At 63.2% G+C, this 17138-nt stretch overlaps 1 protein-coding gene across 1 annotated transcript in view; it reads left to right on the forward strand.

The window, feature by feature from the left end:
• The first annotated feature begins 1526 nt into the window (after positions 1-1526).
• TP73 (tumor protein p73) overlaps positions 1527-17138 on the forward strand; it is a 51773-nt gene continuing 36161 nt past the window's right edge. Inside the window, exons 1-2 of the mRNA XM_032262202.1 lie at positions 1527-1695; positions 2313-2433. Coding sequence (XP_032118093.1) covers positions 1631-1695; positions 2313-2433 — 186 coding nt within the window. The 5' untranslated portion in view covers positions 1527-1630. The remainder of the gene's footprint in view (positions 1696-2312; positions 2434-17138) is intronic.

Genomic DNA, 17138 nt, shown 5'->3' on the forward strand with positions numbered 1-17138 from the left:
TTCCGGTCAGCCCTCCCGCTGTAAATGAACGGGATGCTGCTCTCTGGCACACCCTCAGCTCCCCTGGGGTTTCAGGCAGCCCAGCCCAGGGTCTGAGGCCTGCAAGTTCATGCCTGGCTGCCTGACAGTGAAGTGGGGCGGGGTGAGGCGGGACCCCTGAATTAACTCCCGATTCTGAAGGGCCCCTGGGACCTTCCTCACCTGCACTTAACAGCTGTGTGACCTCAGGCCAGTCACTTAACGCCTCTGAGCCTGCGGCTCCTGAAAAGCAGTAAAATGGTGGTCACGCCCTCCTAGGAGAGCTAGCTTGTGGTCAGTGCTCTCTAAGCTGTTTGTCCCAGGCCACTCAGGCTCACTGACCACCCCCCAGCCTGGCCCGTGCCACTTCTCCATCGCCCAGCATGTGGTGGCCCGGGAGCGTGCCACAGACTTCCATCAGCTGCCACCTGCCTGGGGAAGGACAAAAGCCACAGGTTGCAGGCCGTGCCCTACACGCCGCCGGCTGTGGGCAGGTCCGGGCCTGCCTGCCTGGGCACTGCAGGGCGGTGGCCAAGCCAGTCCCATGGCACCTTGCCAAGGACCTGGGAGGCTGGCCCAGGGGAGAGGTCACCTCAGCCAGGGCGGGGGGCTATGGGCAGGGTGGGCTCCGGTTTTCCTGTCCCCTCCCCCTCAGCATAGAACCAGGGACCCCAGCTGTGCCCCGCCTGGACACTGCCACCTCCTCATGGGTGCCCAGGGCCACTGGGAGCTGGGCACAGGGGTTCTCAGGGGAGCAATGGTGGAGACAAAGACCAGCGGATGGACTCTGGGGTCAGGGCTCCGCAGTCCCCAGGTATCTCCTTCTCAAAGTGGGACCACCCAGGCAGTGGCCAGCTCCAGGACAGGGCAGCTTGAGCTTCCCAGCCTTGCCAGGCTTCCTTGTGGGGCTGGAGTCCAGGGAAAGATCAGAAGATGGGAATATGTCTGTGCCCCACAGCAGTCAGCACAGTGAGGCTGTAGCCCAGGGCTTGGCCGAAGCCTCCAGGGCATCCCTCACACACGCTGTTCCCAAGATGGGGTGATCAGGACCTGAGCCACCTGCGGGCATGAGGGAGACCCCAAACCTGGCTGCGTCCCCCGGGCCAAACCTAGACACAGTGGATCGTGACAGCGACCACCGGCCTCACGCGCTCATCCTGGCCCAGGCATCTCAAAGACTGCTCTCCCCAAGGCCCCCATGGCAGCTCCAGGAGCAGGTGCTGCTGTCATCCCCTCTTCCAAGGCAGCAGTTCTGAGAAGCCCCCACGGATGGGCCTGATCCAGGCCAGCCACCTCCAAGGCAGAGCTGCCCACCTGGCCCTCGGTTTCCAGCCGTGGGGGCAGGGTGGACAAAATGAGAGTGGAGAGGGCACAGGGAAGGTGAGGGGGCACCTGCCAGTGCTCAAGGGATGCCCTAGGCATCTGCTGATGGGCATCTGGGCTGTGTGCACCGTTCAGCTCCCAGGACTGGTGCCGCTGTGAAGGGAGCTGGGATTTTGCCTGCCTCCCCCCAGGCTGTCACAGAAAGGCAGAGCACAAATTCCCAGGGCGCTCAGGTGTCATTCTTTCCTCCCTGCAGAGTGAGCTGCCCTCGGAGGCCAGCGAGAGGAAGATGGCCCAGTCCACCACCACCTCCCCCGATGGGGGCACCACGTTCGAGCACCTCTGGAGCTCTCTGTGAGTGCGCTCGGCTGGCCAGAGCTGGGGGCTCCCTGGGAGGCACTGGGCTCAGCCACCCTCACTGGGATAACTGGACCAGAGCAGGGCGGGTGGCCCCGGGAGGACTGTGGGCCAGCCTCAGACACCCTCACTGGGACTCTGGAATAACCTTGGCCACCCTCGATGAGATTCTGGGCTAACCTCGGCCACCCTTACTGGCCTAACTGGACCAGAGCAGGAGAGGTGGCCCCACACTGGTCTTGGGCTAGCCTTGGCCACCCTCATCAGCCTGGGGACAGGGCTGGGTCAGAGGGGTAGGGAAGGGGGACTGCTGCCCTAGGCCTTCCCTGGGGAGGCAGAACCAAAATTCAGACTCTTTTCCCTGGCCGTCTCTGGAGAGGGGCCATGGCCAGCAGAGGCCCAGGAAAACGGGGCCCGTGACTGATTCTGTGTCTCTGGCAAGGACAGCAGCCCTGGAGGGACAGTAGAGGACGGAGAAGGGGTGAGAGGGCCTGGGAGGGGCAGAAGACATAGGCCTCACCAGGAGTCTCGGGCTGGCCTTGAGCTCCTGGGAGGTGTGGGGGTGGCGCCAAGACTGGGGGCTGACAGCTTCTGTTTTCCTCTCCTTGCCCCAGGGAACCAGACAGCACCTACTTCGACCTTCCCCAGTCAAGCCGGGGGACTAATGAGGCGGTGGGTGGCACAGATTCCAGCATGGACGTCTTCCACCTGGAGGGCATGACCACATCTGTCATGGTGAGTGGGGGCTGCCCTCTGCAGAGGACTGGAGTGAGGGCAGTCAGTGTGGCCTGTCCTGTCTTGGGAGCCTGGCAGAAGCAGGAGATAGCCTCTTGGCTGTATAGCTTCCCCTGTGGGTTTCTCAGCACACTTCAAATTGCAAAGGAGAAAATGTATCGGCTCATGTAACTGTCAATCCAGAGATACAAATGGATTCAGGCATGGCTAGATCCAGGTATAGAAAGGGCTTCAGGCATGGCTGGATCCAGGTGTAGAAAGGGCTTCAGGCATGGCTGGGTCCAGGTGCTTCACGGCTGCCTGCTGTCCCCTGCAGTGGCTTTGTTTTTGGTCAGCCTCTCCTCTTGTGGTGAAGAGTACCAGGCTCTGCCTGTATGCCCTGTCCCAGTGGAGAGGGCACCCCTCTTTTCCCGCAGCCCAGCAGCCCTGCCTCTCGTTGATCTGAATGTGGTCATGGGCTCATCTCTGACCCACCCCTGTGCCTCTTGAGTGGCCTGGGCCCACCATGCCCAGAATAGGGTGACGATGGAATGGAGTGGGGCAGGCCCCCCACAGGGACCCCCAAAGGAAGATGGGGGTGCTGTTTCCAGGAGAAGAGGACTGGAGGGGCGCAGGCAGGGCCAGTGGGGCCGTGACACCCCATCATGGCAGGCTCCGCCATTCTTGGGAGTCTCAGGCCCTGCCATGTGGGCTGCTCCTTTTAGGGAAAAGGCCAGGCTGTGGGAGCTGGTGGGGGCCTCATCCCTGCCTGTTTCTCCCGCCGCCCATAGCCAGGCCCCGACTGTGCCAGGAGGTGGGTGGCAGGTGGGCAGCACCAGAGAGGAGAGGGCAAGGACCCCACCCACCCCGGGAGGCCCAGCACGGCCTGCCTTCCCTGCGCTTGGTCCCGCCCACAGGCTGGCTGCCCCGGGCCCAGGGATTCCTAGGTGGGGAACTTGCTATGTGCACTGCAGGAAAAACAGCCCAAACTGCGGGGACAGGCACCCGAAACACAGCGCACGGGGTGGGGGGGCGGTGCGAGGGGCAGGTCCCGCCTCCCTCACTTATGCCCAGATCCAGTCAGGGCCTGCAAGGGAGGGGGCAGTGCTGGGCCTCTGAGGGACGCGAGGGCTCCCAGCCTGGCCTTCCTCCTCCCTCAAGTCCCTGTTCCAGGAGCTGGAGTGCACACCTGTCCGAGGCACGGGGGTGGGCGGCACAGCCACCCTGGACACTGGAGGGAGTGGGGGCCGTGAGGCTCCAGTCAGACGAGCCGAGTGAAGCGGAGTGGGGGAGGCAGAGGGTCCATCGCAGATGCTGGGCTGTCGCAGACCCGTATGGAGGCAAAGAAGGCACATCCTTGGGCAGCTGCGGCCCCAGGGCAGGGGGTTTCTGGAAGACAGCAGCACCCATTCCTCCGAGGAGCCCCTCGGCCTGGATCTGAGGGTTGGACCGCCCACCCCTGCCCACCCATCCCTGCTCAGGTCCCAGTGAAACACTCACCAGCATTCCGCATGTGTTCTAGTGCCATGTTATGGGTGAGGAAACTGAGGCAGATGCTGGGAAAGGGTGGGCTGGGGACGGGCCCGGGTAGTGTGAGAAAGTGAGAGAGCGACCTCTCCCCTCCCTCCCTTTGGAACAATTCTGCTGGCTGCTCCCGGGGGACAAGGGTCCTGACCCCGACCCCTCCAGGTCCCACTCTGGACCTCCATGTCCTCCACTTTGGGGAGGGGCAGGAACTGGCCGCTGGACCCCAGGGAGGGAGGGAGGAAGACCTGTGAGACTGTCTGTCTCCTGAGATGCAGAAGCCACCTCCCGACCCCAAGGTGCTCAGCGCCTTGTCCCCTGCAGAGGACAGAGGGCCCCTGAGAGCACACAGACCCTGCATCTGGAGGAGGACCTGGGCTCAGGGAGAAGGAAGGAGCAGTTCTGCATTCCTGCGGGTGGGGGCACTTGGCCCCCCAGCCCCAGAGGGTTCCCTGAGCCTCACATCGGGGTCTGGTCTGAGCCCCCCTCGAACTTGCCCCCCCAGCCCCATGCCACTCCCCAGCCACAGGGTGACAGTGGGCCTCACACCTCCGCCAACAGCAAAGTGGCCGAATCTGACAGGCAGTGGCACGGTGCTTGAATTATTTGCTTTCGGTCACCTTCTGTCAGGCTGTGGTGGCCCCAGGTCATTGAAACTACTGATGCAAAAGCAGTACAGATGTACTCAGGAGGGGCACTTCTAAAGGTGAGGGGAAAAATGCCTGTTGGGGGTCAACGTCCTCCCAAAGCCATGTAAGAAATTCCTGGGTGCACAGCTCGGCTCAGGGAGGTGGGGATTTCCCAGAAGGGAGGCTGGCCCACCTGGCCCACGGGCCTTCGTGGAAAGCGCCAAACCTCATTCTGATCCCAGGGCCCAGCCCCCTCGTGACAGCGCTGCTGGGCCAAGGGCATGCGGTCCCCTACCTCTGACCCCCGTGGGAGCGCCAGCTGCAGAAAGAGACTCAGAGAAGCACCGACTAGCCGGCTTGGGCAGCTTGGCATGGGGCCCAGGGATTCGCTGCCTTGAGAATTGCCCACCGAGCCCGGGGGTCCCAGAGCGGGACTGGAGCTGAACCGGGGGCATTGTTTTAAAGTCCAGCCCGGGAGCTCAGGGAAGACACTGTGCGGCTGGGGCTGGGGACCTGGACCCGGCTCAGTGGGGACGCGGGCATGGGGGGCTCTGAGTGACCCCTGGGAAACTACCACCTGCAGCTCAGGGGCCCCGTTCTAGCCCCACCACAAGGCTGGTGAACTTGAACAAGAATCACCGCACAGGCCGGGCCTTGGGTCAGACAGGTGATCTGGTGCCGGATGTTCGCAGGGATCTCGACAGACCTGAGTTGGTGGCTCAGGCAGAGTCCTGCTTGTGGAAGAGGCTGCACACGCCCCTGCCCCCACCTGCCCCTGGAGGCTCCCTCTGGCCACCTGTCCCTGGGTGCTGGTGGCATCTGGCTGCTCCCATCCTCAAGGGTGGGTCTGGGGCTCGTCCAGCAATAGGGCCTCAGGCAGGCGGCACAGTGTTTGAGCTCAGGACACTGGCCCTCTGCAGTGGGGCGTGCTTCTGCGTCTCGGGGACATGGTTCAGGAAGGCAGGGTGTAGACAGGAGCAGTGGAACCCTCAGTGGGCCTTGGAGGAGCCCCAGGCCACAGACTTATCGGTGAGACCATGAACTCTGTGTGGCCACAACAGGAAGCGACCCTGTGGTCACTGTGGCCATCTGGCTTCGATGGCCCAGAAAGTCCAGCAGGTAGAGGTGGCTGTGGCTGGGGCTCCGAGGCCCGATTTGCTGGGTCAGGACCCACCGCTTCCCTGCTAGCTGGGCAACACTTACAGATTATGTAGTCTCTGGGCCTCCAATTCCTGGCCATAAAATTGGGCTACTGAGAGCATCCAAGTCGCCCACTGACTTGAGGCTGTGTGGTGGTGCTGGTCCCATCAGGAGCGTGTGACAAATGCTAGGTGTGAGGGTGAGGGCAGGGAGGAGACCCTGTATTTAAGAGAGCTGCTGCTTCGGAGACGAGAACAGCACAGCTAGGAGGGGCTAGGACAGGGCCACCGGCCCAGCACAGGTCCTGCCTGAGTCGCTCCTTGCCTGGGGCTCTGGCTGTCCCCGAAGACCCTATGTGGCTCACAGGGACCTCACTCTAAAATAGGTCCCCATCCTACAAGAGGAGAGCAGGGGGAAGCCTGTGGCCCCAGCCTGCCCGTGGGCTGGGGAGGGTGGGCGGAGGAGCCACAGTGAAAACTGGCCCAGCCCCTACCCTCTCGGGGCCCCGGCTGCTGTCCTGAATGAAGAAGGCTTGATGTGGCTCTCGGTGCCACGTGGGTGGGGTCTCTCTGGCCACCCCCAGACAGCCTGGGAGGAGCTGCAGAGGATAAACCTCCCTGGGAGGCTCGTGGGTTCGAGGAGGTAGTGGGGGCGTGGCTGTGGGGGCGGGGGTCCTAATCGTCGCTGGGACCCACGTGAGGAGTCTCTGCAGTGCTGGGCCTCGGCTGGGGGTGAATCCCCACCCCTCTGAGCCCCAGCGTCCCCTCATACAAAGCCAGGGCAGGGCAGTGACACCCAAGGCCACCCGCTGGCTCTCAGAATGCTCCACTTGGAGGGGGGACACGGGAGGGGAGCAAGGAGGGGAGCAAAGAGGAGAGAGGCAGGTGCCTCCTCCCTCCCTCCGCACCCCTCCCTCCCTCTGCACCCTTCCCCCTCTCTCCGCACCCCTCCCTCTTTAGAGCCTCCTCAGGCCCGGCCCCCTCCCCTGAGTCCCTTCCCGCCTCTCCTGGCGCCTTTCTGTGGCGACAGCTGTTGTGGGCAGGTGGGCTACGGGGCAGGGACTAGGCCTGGCTGGCGGGACAGAAGGCGGGCTGATCTTCCCCGGGGGCCCAGGAACCCAGCAGCAGCACAGACACCCCCAGTCAGAACCTTCAGACACTTGGGACTTAAGACCCCTGAGGTCACTCAGGATAGACTTGCTGATTTGAGGGAGGGGCATTCTCCCCAGGCTCAGGAGAAGGAAGGGCACAGGTCCTGTGTGTGTGTGTGTGTGTGTGTGTGTGTGTGTGTGTGTGGTCCCCAGGTAAGGGCAGGCGGGCAGAGGGGGAGGGGTGCCCCTCCCTTCCAAGGAGGCTCTGCAGCTGGAGGAAGGGCGGGGTGGGGCTTGGGAGCAGGGAGGGGTCTCAGCTTGCCATAGTCAACTCTGAGACCCCAGCCCACTCATTACCCCCTCCTAAAGAGCCCCCCCAGCCTTTCCTTTGGTGGGCTTCCATGACGAGGTCCCTCGGGGCTGCGCAGACCTGAACCCCACCCGGCACCTGGGTCTCAGCGCCTTGCAGCTTCTGCGGCCTCCTCCTTGGGGTGGGATGACAGCTGCGACCCTGTGTTATGAGTTTGGCCTTGAACTGACACTGCAGGCACCAGGAAACGAAGTCCCCTTTCCATTCTGGCAAATACCCCTCCCTCGGACGTAGTGCCTGGAGAGTAGCGTGGGCTGTGGCAGCAGCGCTCCCGCCTGTCCTGCGGCCCAGGTCCCGAGGAAACACTCAGTGGGGTGGAGTCCCCAGGGAGTCAGAAGCAGAATGGCAGGTGCAGAGGACCCAGCTGGGAGGGAAACTGGAGGAGGCACTGAGGGCCAAGCCAAGGGGGTGTGGCCCCAGGTCCCCGTCCCTGTCCTCTGCAAAGCCAGGCCTTGGGGACATTTGCATAAAGCTGAGCGCTGCTCTGGGGCAGAGGCCGGTGGTTTTTGATGCTTTTGAGTTGCAGCCTGGCCCAGACGAGGGGTGGAGGGATGCGGGTTCTTGGGCACGGTGCCCTGGGCATGGGTGGGGCTCGTGCCGAAGGCAGCCTGGCTGTCATCCCTCCTCACGTCCTTCCCCTTGGCGTGCTCCTTTTGGCTATTTATAAAACCAACAGGCTGGCCCTGCGCACGGGGACTTGCCTGAGTCTTTTTCAATCCATCATTCCCTTTGGCAAGGGAGGATGCAGCAGGCAGAGGTTGGGGAATGCGCCGTCGGGGGTGGGGAGTGGAACCCAGGTCCCACATCCGCCCGGCTCTGAGTGTCCCTCCATCCCTGGGGAGCCCGCCCCCAACCCAATAGGGGTCCCAGGCTCAGAAGCAGAGGGCACCCCCGCCCCCAGGGCATCTCCCATCTCAGCAGGAGTGTGCCTGGGGCTCACCCTGGGTCCCTCTCTCCCCGTCAAGGAGACTGCTGCTTACTCCAGAGCCTCCAGTCTGGGGACCCGCTGCAGGGGGGTCCCAAGAGACGCCCTTCCTGAACCTGGTCTAGCAAACAAAACTGTCTTTTTCTCAACCGTCTCCTCCAGAGTGCCGCCGCCCTGCCTGCTGGGGACTGAGATCCTCGGCTGTAGGAAGAGATGGGCGTCCGTCCTCACCTGCTGCCTCCCCAGTCCAGGCCCCACCCCTTGGGGCTCAGCATCCAGAGCCGTCCTTTCGTCCTCAGCCCGGCCTGCTGGTGGGGCAGGGTGGGTCCTCGGGGCTCCTCAGGCGGCTGCAGTCCAAGCCTCCCCTGCCCTCACCCAGCTCTGCCTGCTCTCCCGGGGGTGGGGGTGGGGGAGGTGGGTGATGGAGGCTCCTGCCCGCTTTCGGAGAGCACAGCAAGGAAGAAGGAAGCTGGGGAGATGGAGGCTAGAGAAAAGAGGCAGGTGGTTTGGGATTTGGCAGGAAAAGGTGGAAGGAAAGGGACTCCGTGTGGATTTCTCGGCTCCCCGTGGATTTCTCAGCCCTCGTGGTGTGGGAACCATGGTGCCCTGGGGACTGGAACGGCGGGCCTGGGTCTGGGAGGGCAGGTCCCCAGGCCCTGGTCCCCAGGTTTGCCTGGGCATGGATGCCTTGCCTGCTTCCAGCGGGACCCAAGCCCCTCTGCCAGTGGCAACTTTGTACCAAAGACAGCTGAAACAGAATGAAAATTCAGACAGCCCACTGGGAGTGGCCTCAAAGGCCCCAGTAGGCAGGTGCGGGCACCACTGCAGAGCCCTGACTGGCTGTGCCAAGGCCGTCCACCGAGGCAGTGGGCACCACCGCCAGGCTCTTCTTTGGCAGCAGGGGCTTGTCCGTGTTTCCCAGAGACTTGGCCAGTGCCAGCGTGGGCTCCAGACACACAGCCCTGGATGCTTGGACTCACCCCTGCTTTGGGCAGGCAGTGGGAAGCTGGCCCCACAAGCGCTGCTCACTCCCGCTCCTGTCTCCTCAGGGGTCCGGGGTTGCAGCCTGGCTTGAGCCCCTCCTCTCCATGCAGCCCTTGAGGTGGTCCCAGCTGACCACTGAGCTCCCTGCACAAGGGGAAGACGCGTCCCACCAGGGTTGCCAAGGGAGGCGACGGCATCTCTCCCCCTTGGGGTGGCCCAGCCTTGCCTGCCACGATCTCCAGGGCCGGGGCTCAGCCCTCGTGCTTGGGAACGGAGGCTGCCTTGTGGGACGAGGCCCGGGGGCCCCCAGAGCCTTCCCCAGACAGGCAGCATCTCCAAAGGAGCCCTGGTGGGTTTAATTAGGGAGCCGGCGCTGACCGACGTCCCCGCCCTCCCCGCGCAGCCTCCGTGGTGCGGTCCAACACATCACCGGGCAAGCTGAGGCCTGCCCTGGGCCTGGATGAATACTCATGAGGAATAAAGGGGTGGGCCACGGGTTCTGTTGTTGGATGCAGCCAGTTGACAGAACTCGGGGAGATGGGAAAAGCGAGAATGCCAGCAAACCGCCCGCATGTGCCCGGGCACCCTCGGCTCCCGCCTCCCTAGCCGCCCGGCCTCTGCCCCTCGGTCCACGCTACCAGGCGGCCACGACCCTGACCCTTCCCCTCGGGCCTCCCAGACCCATGCCTCGTCCTGTGGGACAGCAGCTCCCCGCCGTGCGCAGACCCCCCGGCGCCTACCATGCTGTACGTCAGTGACCCTGCGAGGCACCTGGCCACGGTAGGTGTGACGCGCCCTTCACGGATCTCTCCAGGGACTTTGCAGGGGGTTTTGCCTTGGTGGAGGGTTCAGAGGGTCATCCTTCTGCCTGTCTCCCTGGCCCGGTGTCTGCTGCCAGGTAGGGTGAGCAGAGGGAGGAAGGGAGGCACTGAGGGGCTAGAGGCAGGTCCCGGGCATGGAGCAGGGAGATTTGGGCCCCCACAGCCTGTGCCCACCGGCTGGGTGGGGACCTGAAGCCAGAGAGAGGAGGCCGGGTCCGGGCCGATGGAGCTGCTGGTGCTTCTGCCTTGCACTCGGGAGTCTCTGATGCTCCTTAGCTTTGGGGCTGGTGGCTCGGTCCAGGCTCAGGGTTTCCGAGCTGTCCTTCCCTGCCCCAGCCGCCAGGAGCCCAGTGCACCCCTGGAAGTCATCTTCGAACCCAAGTGCCCCTGGGCTTGGGTTTGAAGCTACCTCTGCCCTCACCTGGGAATTTGCTCATTTGACAGCAGTGGCAGACGGGGATTTTTGGCAGCCCCAGGGGCTCTTCTCGGTGTGGGTCTGAGCTCCGGGGCCAGGACCGGCAGCAAACTGGGCTTGAGGCCTCTTGCAGCCCCCTTCACACAGTAGGCAGCTGGCCTGGCAGAGGGGAGGGCAAGGCCTGCAGCTTGCGGTTGGCCCCTGCAGCCTGAGCCCCGGGGACCTGGCCTCACTTCCAGACTTTCCAGGTCCCCAGGGCCAGGCAGGCACCAGCTGCTAATTGCGAAGGTGGAAGGCTCGGCACAGCTGCTCCATGCGGGGCCACTGCTCCTCCCAGGGAGGCAGACAGCTGGGGCCTCGGGCACCTGTGCCACACAGGAGACTCAGCCATGGACAGGGCACAGCGGGCAGGGAGGAAGAGTCCAGGTGTCCCCAAGCTCTGCTGGCACAGAGATCTGGCCGTGGGCTCCAGGCAGTGTGATTGGGGTGTGTGTGACAGCGATGTGTGTGAGTCTGAACACCAGTGTGTACATTGGTGTGCACTAGGCGGGTGGGTGTGTGTCTAGGTGTGGGTGTGCATGCAGTATCAGGTGAGGATATGTGCAGATGTTTATGTGTGTTGCTGTGGGTGTATGTACAGGCTGGTATGTGTGTGCCTGGGTCTGCATGTGTGTTGTGGTGTGTGTATGTGTGTGTGTGTGTGTGTGTGTGTGTATAGATTGCTATGCGCAGGTGTGATTGTGTAATTTGGGTGGGTAGGTGCTCATGTGTGTCTGCGTGCGTGTGTTGCAATGGGTACCTGTATGTTTGTGCCTGTGGCTTTGTGTCCCCAGGCAAGGCTTGGAGAAGAGGGGCCGTGTGTGTGTGTGTGTGTGTGTGTGTGCGTGACCCAGAGGGTGGGAGAGAGTGGGGGACACCACAGCCCCTCCACACGCCCACGTGATCTTTTTATCTGAAACCCAGAGCTGGGACTGTGACCCAGAGCAGCAAATGGCTACCTTAGGCATGGGGTGTCCCTCTCTTCCATCTGGCTGTCACCCACTTGTTCATCAATATGTGTGTCCACCAACACGTTGCTATTAGAAACACAGAGCAGGCCTGTGGCTCCTGGGTGGGGGGCAGCCTCCTACGCCTAGACACTCGATAGAGGTGGCATGTGAGCTGGGAGGGGCTGTCCCCTGGCTGCTGGACTGCCTGGAACCCAAGGTGGAGCCGGAAGCCCCGGTGGAGAGGCCAGTGTCACTGCCTGGCCAGCCGAGAAGCCTGGGGACACGAGGGACTCTGGTAAAACATTTTCCCTTGAATGGAGCAGATGTCGTCGTGTGACTCACCCTTGGGGGGCGGGCAGCAGACTACACCAAGGTTGAGTACGAGGCCATGAGGTCGCCTTTCCCGGGAGGGGCGGGGGGGCTGGAGCCCTACTGCCCTGGCCTTCGGACCCTCACTGCACGCAGGAGGCGCTCACTGTGTCCACTCGGCTGCTGCTGCCTGCTGCCCTGGGCATCAGCAATGGCCAGCTGTGCCAGCACTGTTTCTTTTTAGACCAAGGATTACTGTGGTTCGTTCGTTCATTTGTTCATTCATTCGTTCCATCAGCAAGTGTCAACTGGGCACCTTTGTGCGTTAAGCTGAGTGTCAGGGGCAGGTGGAGGCGGTGCCCAGAGCCAGCCGTGTCTCCCACACCTCTTCTCTCTCAGGGGGAGGCGGGCTAGGCTGGGCCATCCTAATGGGCTAGGTGGTGACTCAGTTTCCCCATTTCTTTGCCAGCGAGAGAATTCGTGACCTTGTCTTACTGCATGAACGTGTTTTGAGAGAGAAAATGGTATTCGGCCCAAAGGGTTTAAAACCCAACGTGAGCGAATAGAGGGGTGCTAAACTTGGTGGGTTTGTCCAGCCCGTTCACCCTGGTTATTCCCATGGAAGTAGAACGGCCACTTTGGAGCCCGCTGGGCCAGCCTGGCCCTGGGAAGAGGTGTCTGGGTTGCGGGACACTGTCTGAGCCCCCAGCTGGGCCCGCCGAGTGCACCCAGCCTGGCACGGGACTCCAGCGTGGGTTCGTGGTCTGCCTCTGTGGCACCTGCCGGCTAAGTCTTTGGGCAGTGACACCTCTCTCTGAGCCCCAGTCTCCTCTGTGACCGGGACGGTGTTCACCGTAGCCGCTCGGCTGGGGTCTCACTGTGGGGCCCAATGGGAACTGCTGGTCACTTGCTGTAGATGGTGGCGCAGGGAAGCCTGGCCTGGAGAGCCGCAGCCTCAGCCTCTTCCTCCCAAAATCCCAGCCATGCTCTTCACTCGGCTCCCACATGGTCATTCTGCATGGGGGACTGGATAACCCCAAAGTGGCTTTGGCCAAACGAGGCCATGTTCTGGGTTTGTGGCCCCCACAGGCTGGGGTCGATCAATGCCCAGCCCCGAGGTGGATACAGAGACATTGCCCACATCTCCCGCCTGCAGCAAGGAGAGAGCCGATGGCTGCACCAGTGGGGCCCTTCTAGAAGCTGAGCACTGGAGACCGCGGAGCCAGGCGCGGTCCCCCAACACCCGGGAGTCTCCCTGACTTCCCAGATTTCCAGTTCATGGCCCCCTGCCCCCCACCTCCTCCCGGGGCCGCTGTTCTCCAGCTTCAGGGTCTCAGGAGGTTAGCAGGGTGATGGGAGACGCCCCGAGCTCTCCTGTGCTGTCTGTGTGGAGGAGCCCGAGTCTGGCCTGTTCCCGCCCGTCCCTCCATGCAGTGGGCATCCAATGCCTTGTGGAAACTTGGCCACCGCTGTGCCAAGGAGCAGCACAGACAGTTCCGGGGCTTTGGACCCCCTGTGCGCCCTGTGGAGCCGGTGCCTGCTCTTTGCTGCTGAAAGTGAAGCCTCTGGGCGGGACAGGCCTCCAGGGCAGGGCCTCTGAGCGGGGAGAAGCCAACCAGTGCGGCAAACTGCAGTTACCAGGCGCCTACTGCGTACACGGGGCTGTGGAGTCAAGGGACTCAGCTGGCAGATGTTCTGGACGGACCCCTGGCTGCAGTGCTGGGAGTAGGCCACAGGGGGGCAGGCCTGAGGCCAGGAGCCATCTGCAGACTCGGGCCATCCAGGGGAGGGGGCAGCCCTGCCAGCCAGGTGGTTCGATGCCGTGGGATTCTGGGCAGTATTTTCTGATGGGCTGGATGTGACGGGAGGGCTGGGGGACCCCATGTTTTCTTCTCTGAGATGAGGAGAACTGCAGCAGGGCAGGGGTGAAAATGCCGTGGTCAGCTGTGGCCATAGCCGTGGCTGTGGTTAGCTGTGGCCATGGCCGTGGCCATGGCTGTGTTGGAGATGCCTGGCAGCCATTGCACGGCTGAGGAAGAGCCCCATGCAGAGGGCAGGATGATGAGCGTGCAGTTCCCGAAGCCCCGTGAGGGAGGGGTGTCCAGTGATCCTGGGGCCTGAGGAGTGTGACCACCTGGTGGCTCACATACGTGTGCATCAGAGGATGTGGTAGGCTGGTGGTCAGGCGCAGGGTGGAGTTTGAAGGTGGCCTTCAGAGGAAGAGCAGGGAGGATTCCGGGAAGACGCTGAGGTTCCGTTTGCAGCCTTGCAAGAGGCTCTGCAGCTCCCCAGGGCAGGAAGTGTGGCAGGGTCCACACGGGAGGTGCGTAAGGAGTTGGAGCCACAATGGCAGGGGCGGCCACGTGGACACTCAGTTGCTGGTGTGGGCAGGCAGGCTGTGGAGACGACCCACTCTAGGGAGTCCTGGGCATAGGTGCTTACAGTCAGGGATCTGGGGGTCTGCACGGAGGCGGGAGAGACAGCAGCAGGAGCCAGACACTAGGCACGTGACATCCGAGACGCCGAGCAGAGGGGGAGATTCGGAGGGGCAGCCTGGGAGCCAGGAGAGACCGGGCACGAGGGGCCGGCTGAGAGAACAGAAAAGACTGCGGCTCGGCACCCCCCAGGCTGCTGAGTTCCCAAGGCTTGGAGAGGGCAGAGCCCAACTGGCAATGGCTCAGGGAGAGCTGAGTGCAGCCTGGGCAGCACCCGGCATCCTCCCCAGGCCTTGCGCCATGAAAGACCCAGAGGAGCGGTGGGGCTGGGGTCGCTTGGGGCCAGGGGAGGGGCCAGCTGTCCCAGCTGGAGATCCAGGGGTCAGAGGAGCCACCCCACTCGCCCTGCCGGTGTTCCTGGTACACATCCGCCTCCGGCCCCTGGCCACTCTCGGCCAGCTGCTATTCCTGTCCCCATCATCCTGTATCCCATTGCCCCACACCCATTACCAGCCTAGTGGGACCTCAACTTCCTAGACCCAAACATAGCTCCTTATCTTCCCCTGATGGGGAACGATGCGGCATCTCAGCTAGCCAGAAATCCACTCCCCCTGTGCTCAGGCCAGAGCCCTGCAGACACTGGCTATACCCCTGAGGTCCGGTGAGTCCTGCCTGCAAATGTGCCCAGGGCCCCTGCAAATGTGCCCAGGGTCCTTGCAAATGTGCCCAGGGCCCCTGCAAATGTGCCCAGGGCCCCTGCGCACCCGCCTCGCACTGGAGGCTCAGAGGTATCTCACAGTTGCTGCCTTTGCTGATGCCCGCCTGTGTTCTCAATGCCGGAGCCAGAGGGAACCCTCGGCAGCCCCGGGTGTCTCTGTTCAGCTCTGACCGCCTCTCCCGCTGTCTCTGCCGTTCCGTTTCTCTCTGCACAGGCCCTAGGCCTTCCTGTGGCTGCAGGCTCTCTGCCCTGCTGGTCCCCAGTATGAACGCATGCCCAGGCCTGCCCAGCATTAGGGCAGATCTTTCCTTCCTGTAGGGCCACCCTCACTTTTTCCCAAGCCCGTCCTCACCTGGATGCCAGCCCTGGCCCCTGGGCCCGGCTCTGTGATTCCAAGACCGCTTTCCATCCCCTGCACACTCACTGGCCAGTTTATTTACTGTCGTCTGTGGGGAGGGCCGGGGCCGTGTCTTGTGCTGGCTGCCATCTCCCTGCACCTGGAAGGGTGCCAGGATGTCAAGCCTAGGATATGGGTGTGGAGAGGGAGCTGCCTTTGCGGGAGCTGACTGGGGCCAGCGTGCTGGGCGGGAGCTTCTGCCACTCCTGAGCCCACTAACCGGGAGGGGACAGGCAGAGCGGGGCTGGGCCATTCCTGAGCAGGCACGCTGCTGTCTCTCTGGCTCTGGGGCCTCTGCCCTCTACCTTGATGGCTCCCCACAGCTGTCCTGGGCTGCTTTCTCCACCTTTGGGCTCCTGCTTCAATGTCCCCTTGTCACTGAGGGACATCGGAGATGGTACACCCTGTGGTTCATGCTCAGTCCCCAACTGGCATGTGCGGGGAGGGGTCCAAGAGGCTCTGGGGAGTACCCGTCAGTGTCTCCAGCGCAGCAGGGGGCTGCTGCGGGCGGGGCCTGAGTCACATCTGCAGGACCAGTAGACAGATGGGCAGGGGCATGTGTGCAAGGACACAGGATGTCAGGGCTGACACCTGGGTTGGACTCTGGGTGCTGACAGGGTTGGGGGAGGAGAGAGACACCTGAGTGAGCTGTGCCTTCCCCCCCGTCCTCCCAGGCTCTCGGCACTCTGGGTGGGAGGGCCTGGACCAGACCGTTTCCAAGTGGTTAAATAATGTCTGTGTGTCCCGTGGGCCACCTGCCTCTCATGGCAGCAGCACAGGGCCTGATGGGGGTTTGGCCTGGACACCCCACTGGCGCCCCCGCAGACACTCAGGGTCCAGGCTGCCCCTCGCCTCGACCTGGCTGGACCGGGCCGGTGGGTCAGGTCTCTGGAGGAGGCCTCTCAGGGAAGGTGGGCTCTGACGGGGATCGGGGAGGCGGGGGCAGAAGCTGAGGGGCATAGAGAAGGGTCTGGGGAGGAGGCGGAGGCACCGTGAATGGACTCCAGGGTGGAAGCAGGTGGAAGGCAGTGAGGGTTGAGGAGGGGGTGAGGCGAGGCCCTTGCACCAGGCCACGGTGGCGGCTCAAATGTGGGTCCGTGGAGGCCCAGGGGACACCAGGCTACCCTGGAGTCATCTGATGAGGAGTCCCCTGGGGGTGTGGAGGGAGACACATCTATAAGGCCCCCGTGTAGAGCTAGACGCAGAGCGGGTACTGCAGACGGCTCAGCCGCTGCAGGCAGATGCAGGCCTCATGGTCCTACAGACACAGGCCTGGGCAGCTGCGCGGGGCTTCTAGGGGCGCGTTTCTCCAGTGTGAGGTGTGGAAAGTTCCACATGGCCCTGACGGGATTGGGCAAGGCCTTGCCTCAGCCCGGGTGAGAGCAGAGGGTGCTGTGTGCACACTGGCGGGAGAGGGGGCTCCCCCGGACGCATGTCGAATCTTGTTGGCATTTCCATCCGTTTAATCACGGGCTCCAGGAGATGCCTGGGAAGTACCGGCGGGCCGGAGGTCTCGCCCCGGTGGGATGGGCTCCCTCCGCCGGAGCCCGACTGCTTGTCAGTCCCTCACCCCTGGGTGAGGTTGGGGCTCAAGTTCAGACATGCCCGTGAGAGATCAGGGAGTTTGAGGAGTTGCAAACTCTTCAAAAACCCACAACAGTCTCGTCTCAGTATTCTCCAGGGAGCGGGGACACTGACCTCCTTGTTCTGCAGGGGCTGCGGTCACAGCTCAGAGCCCCGCCCAGGCTGGAGGGAGAAGGCCAGGGGGCCAGGGGGAGGCCAACTGATCCCTCAGGAGACTCCGGGCAGACCCCTGATGCCAGACTCCAGCTGGCAAACACGTTGCCTTCTGGAAGCATCTGCTGGGGCCGTCCTGCGCGTGCTGTGGCACCCACGTCTCTGCTCTGTCTGGAGCTCCCGTCATCCTAGTTGAAGAGCAGAATGAACTAGGAGTGGGGGATAAATGCCGGGAGGGGAGTG

Source organism: Sapajus apella, unplaced genomic scaffold (assembly GCF_009761245.1).
Source record: "Sapajus apella isolate SASKATOON/1434 unplaced genomic scaffold, GSC_monkey_1.0 scaffold127, whole genome shotgun sequence".
Classification (NCBI taxonomy): domain Eukaryota; kingdom Metazoa; phylum Chordata; class Mammalia; order Primates; family Cebidae; genus Sapajus; species Sapajus apella.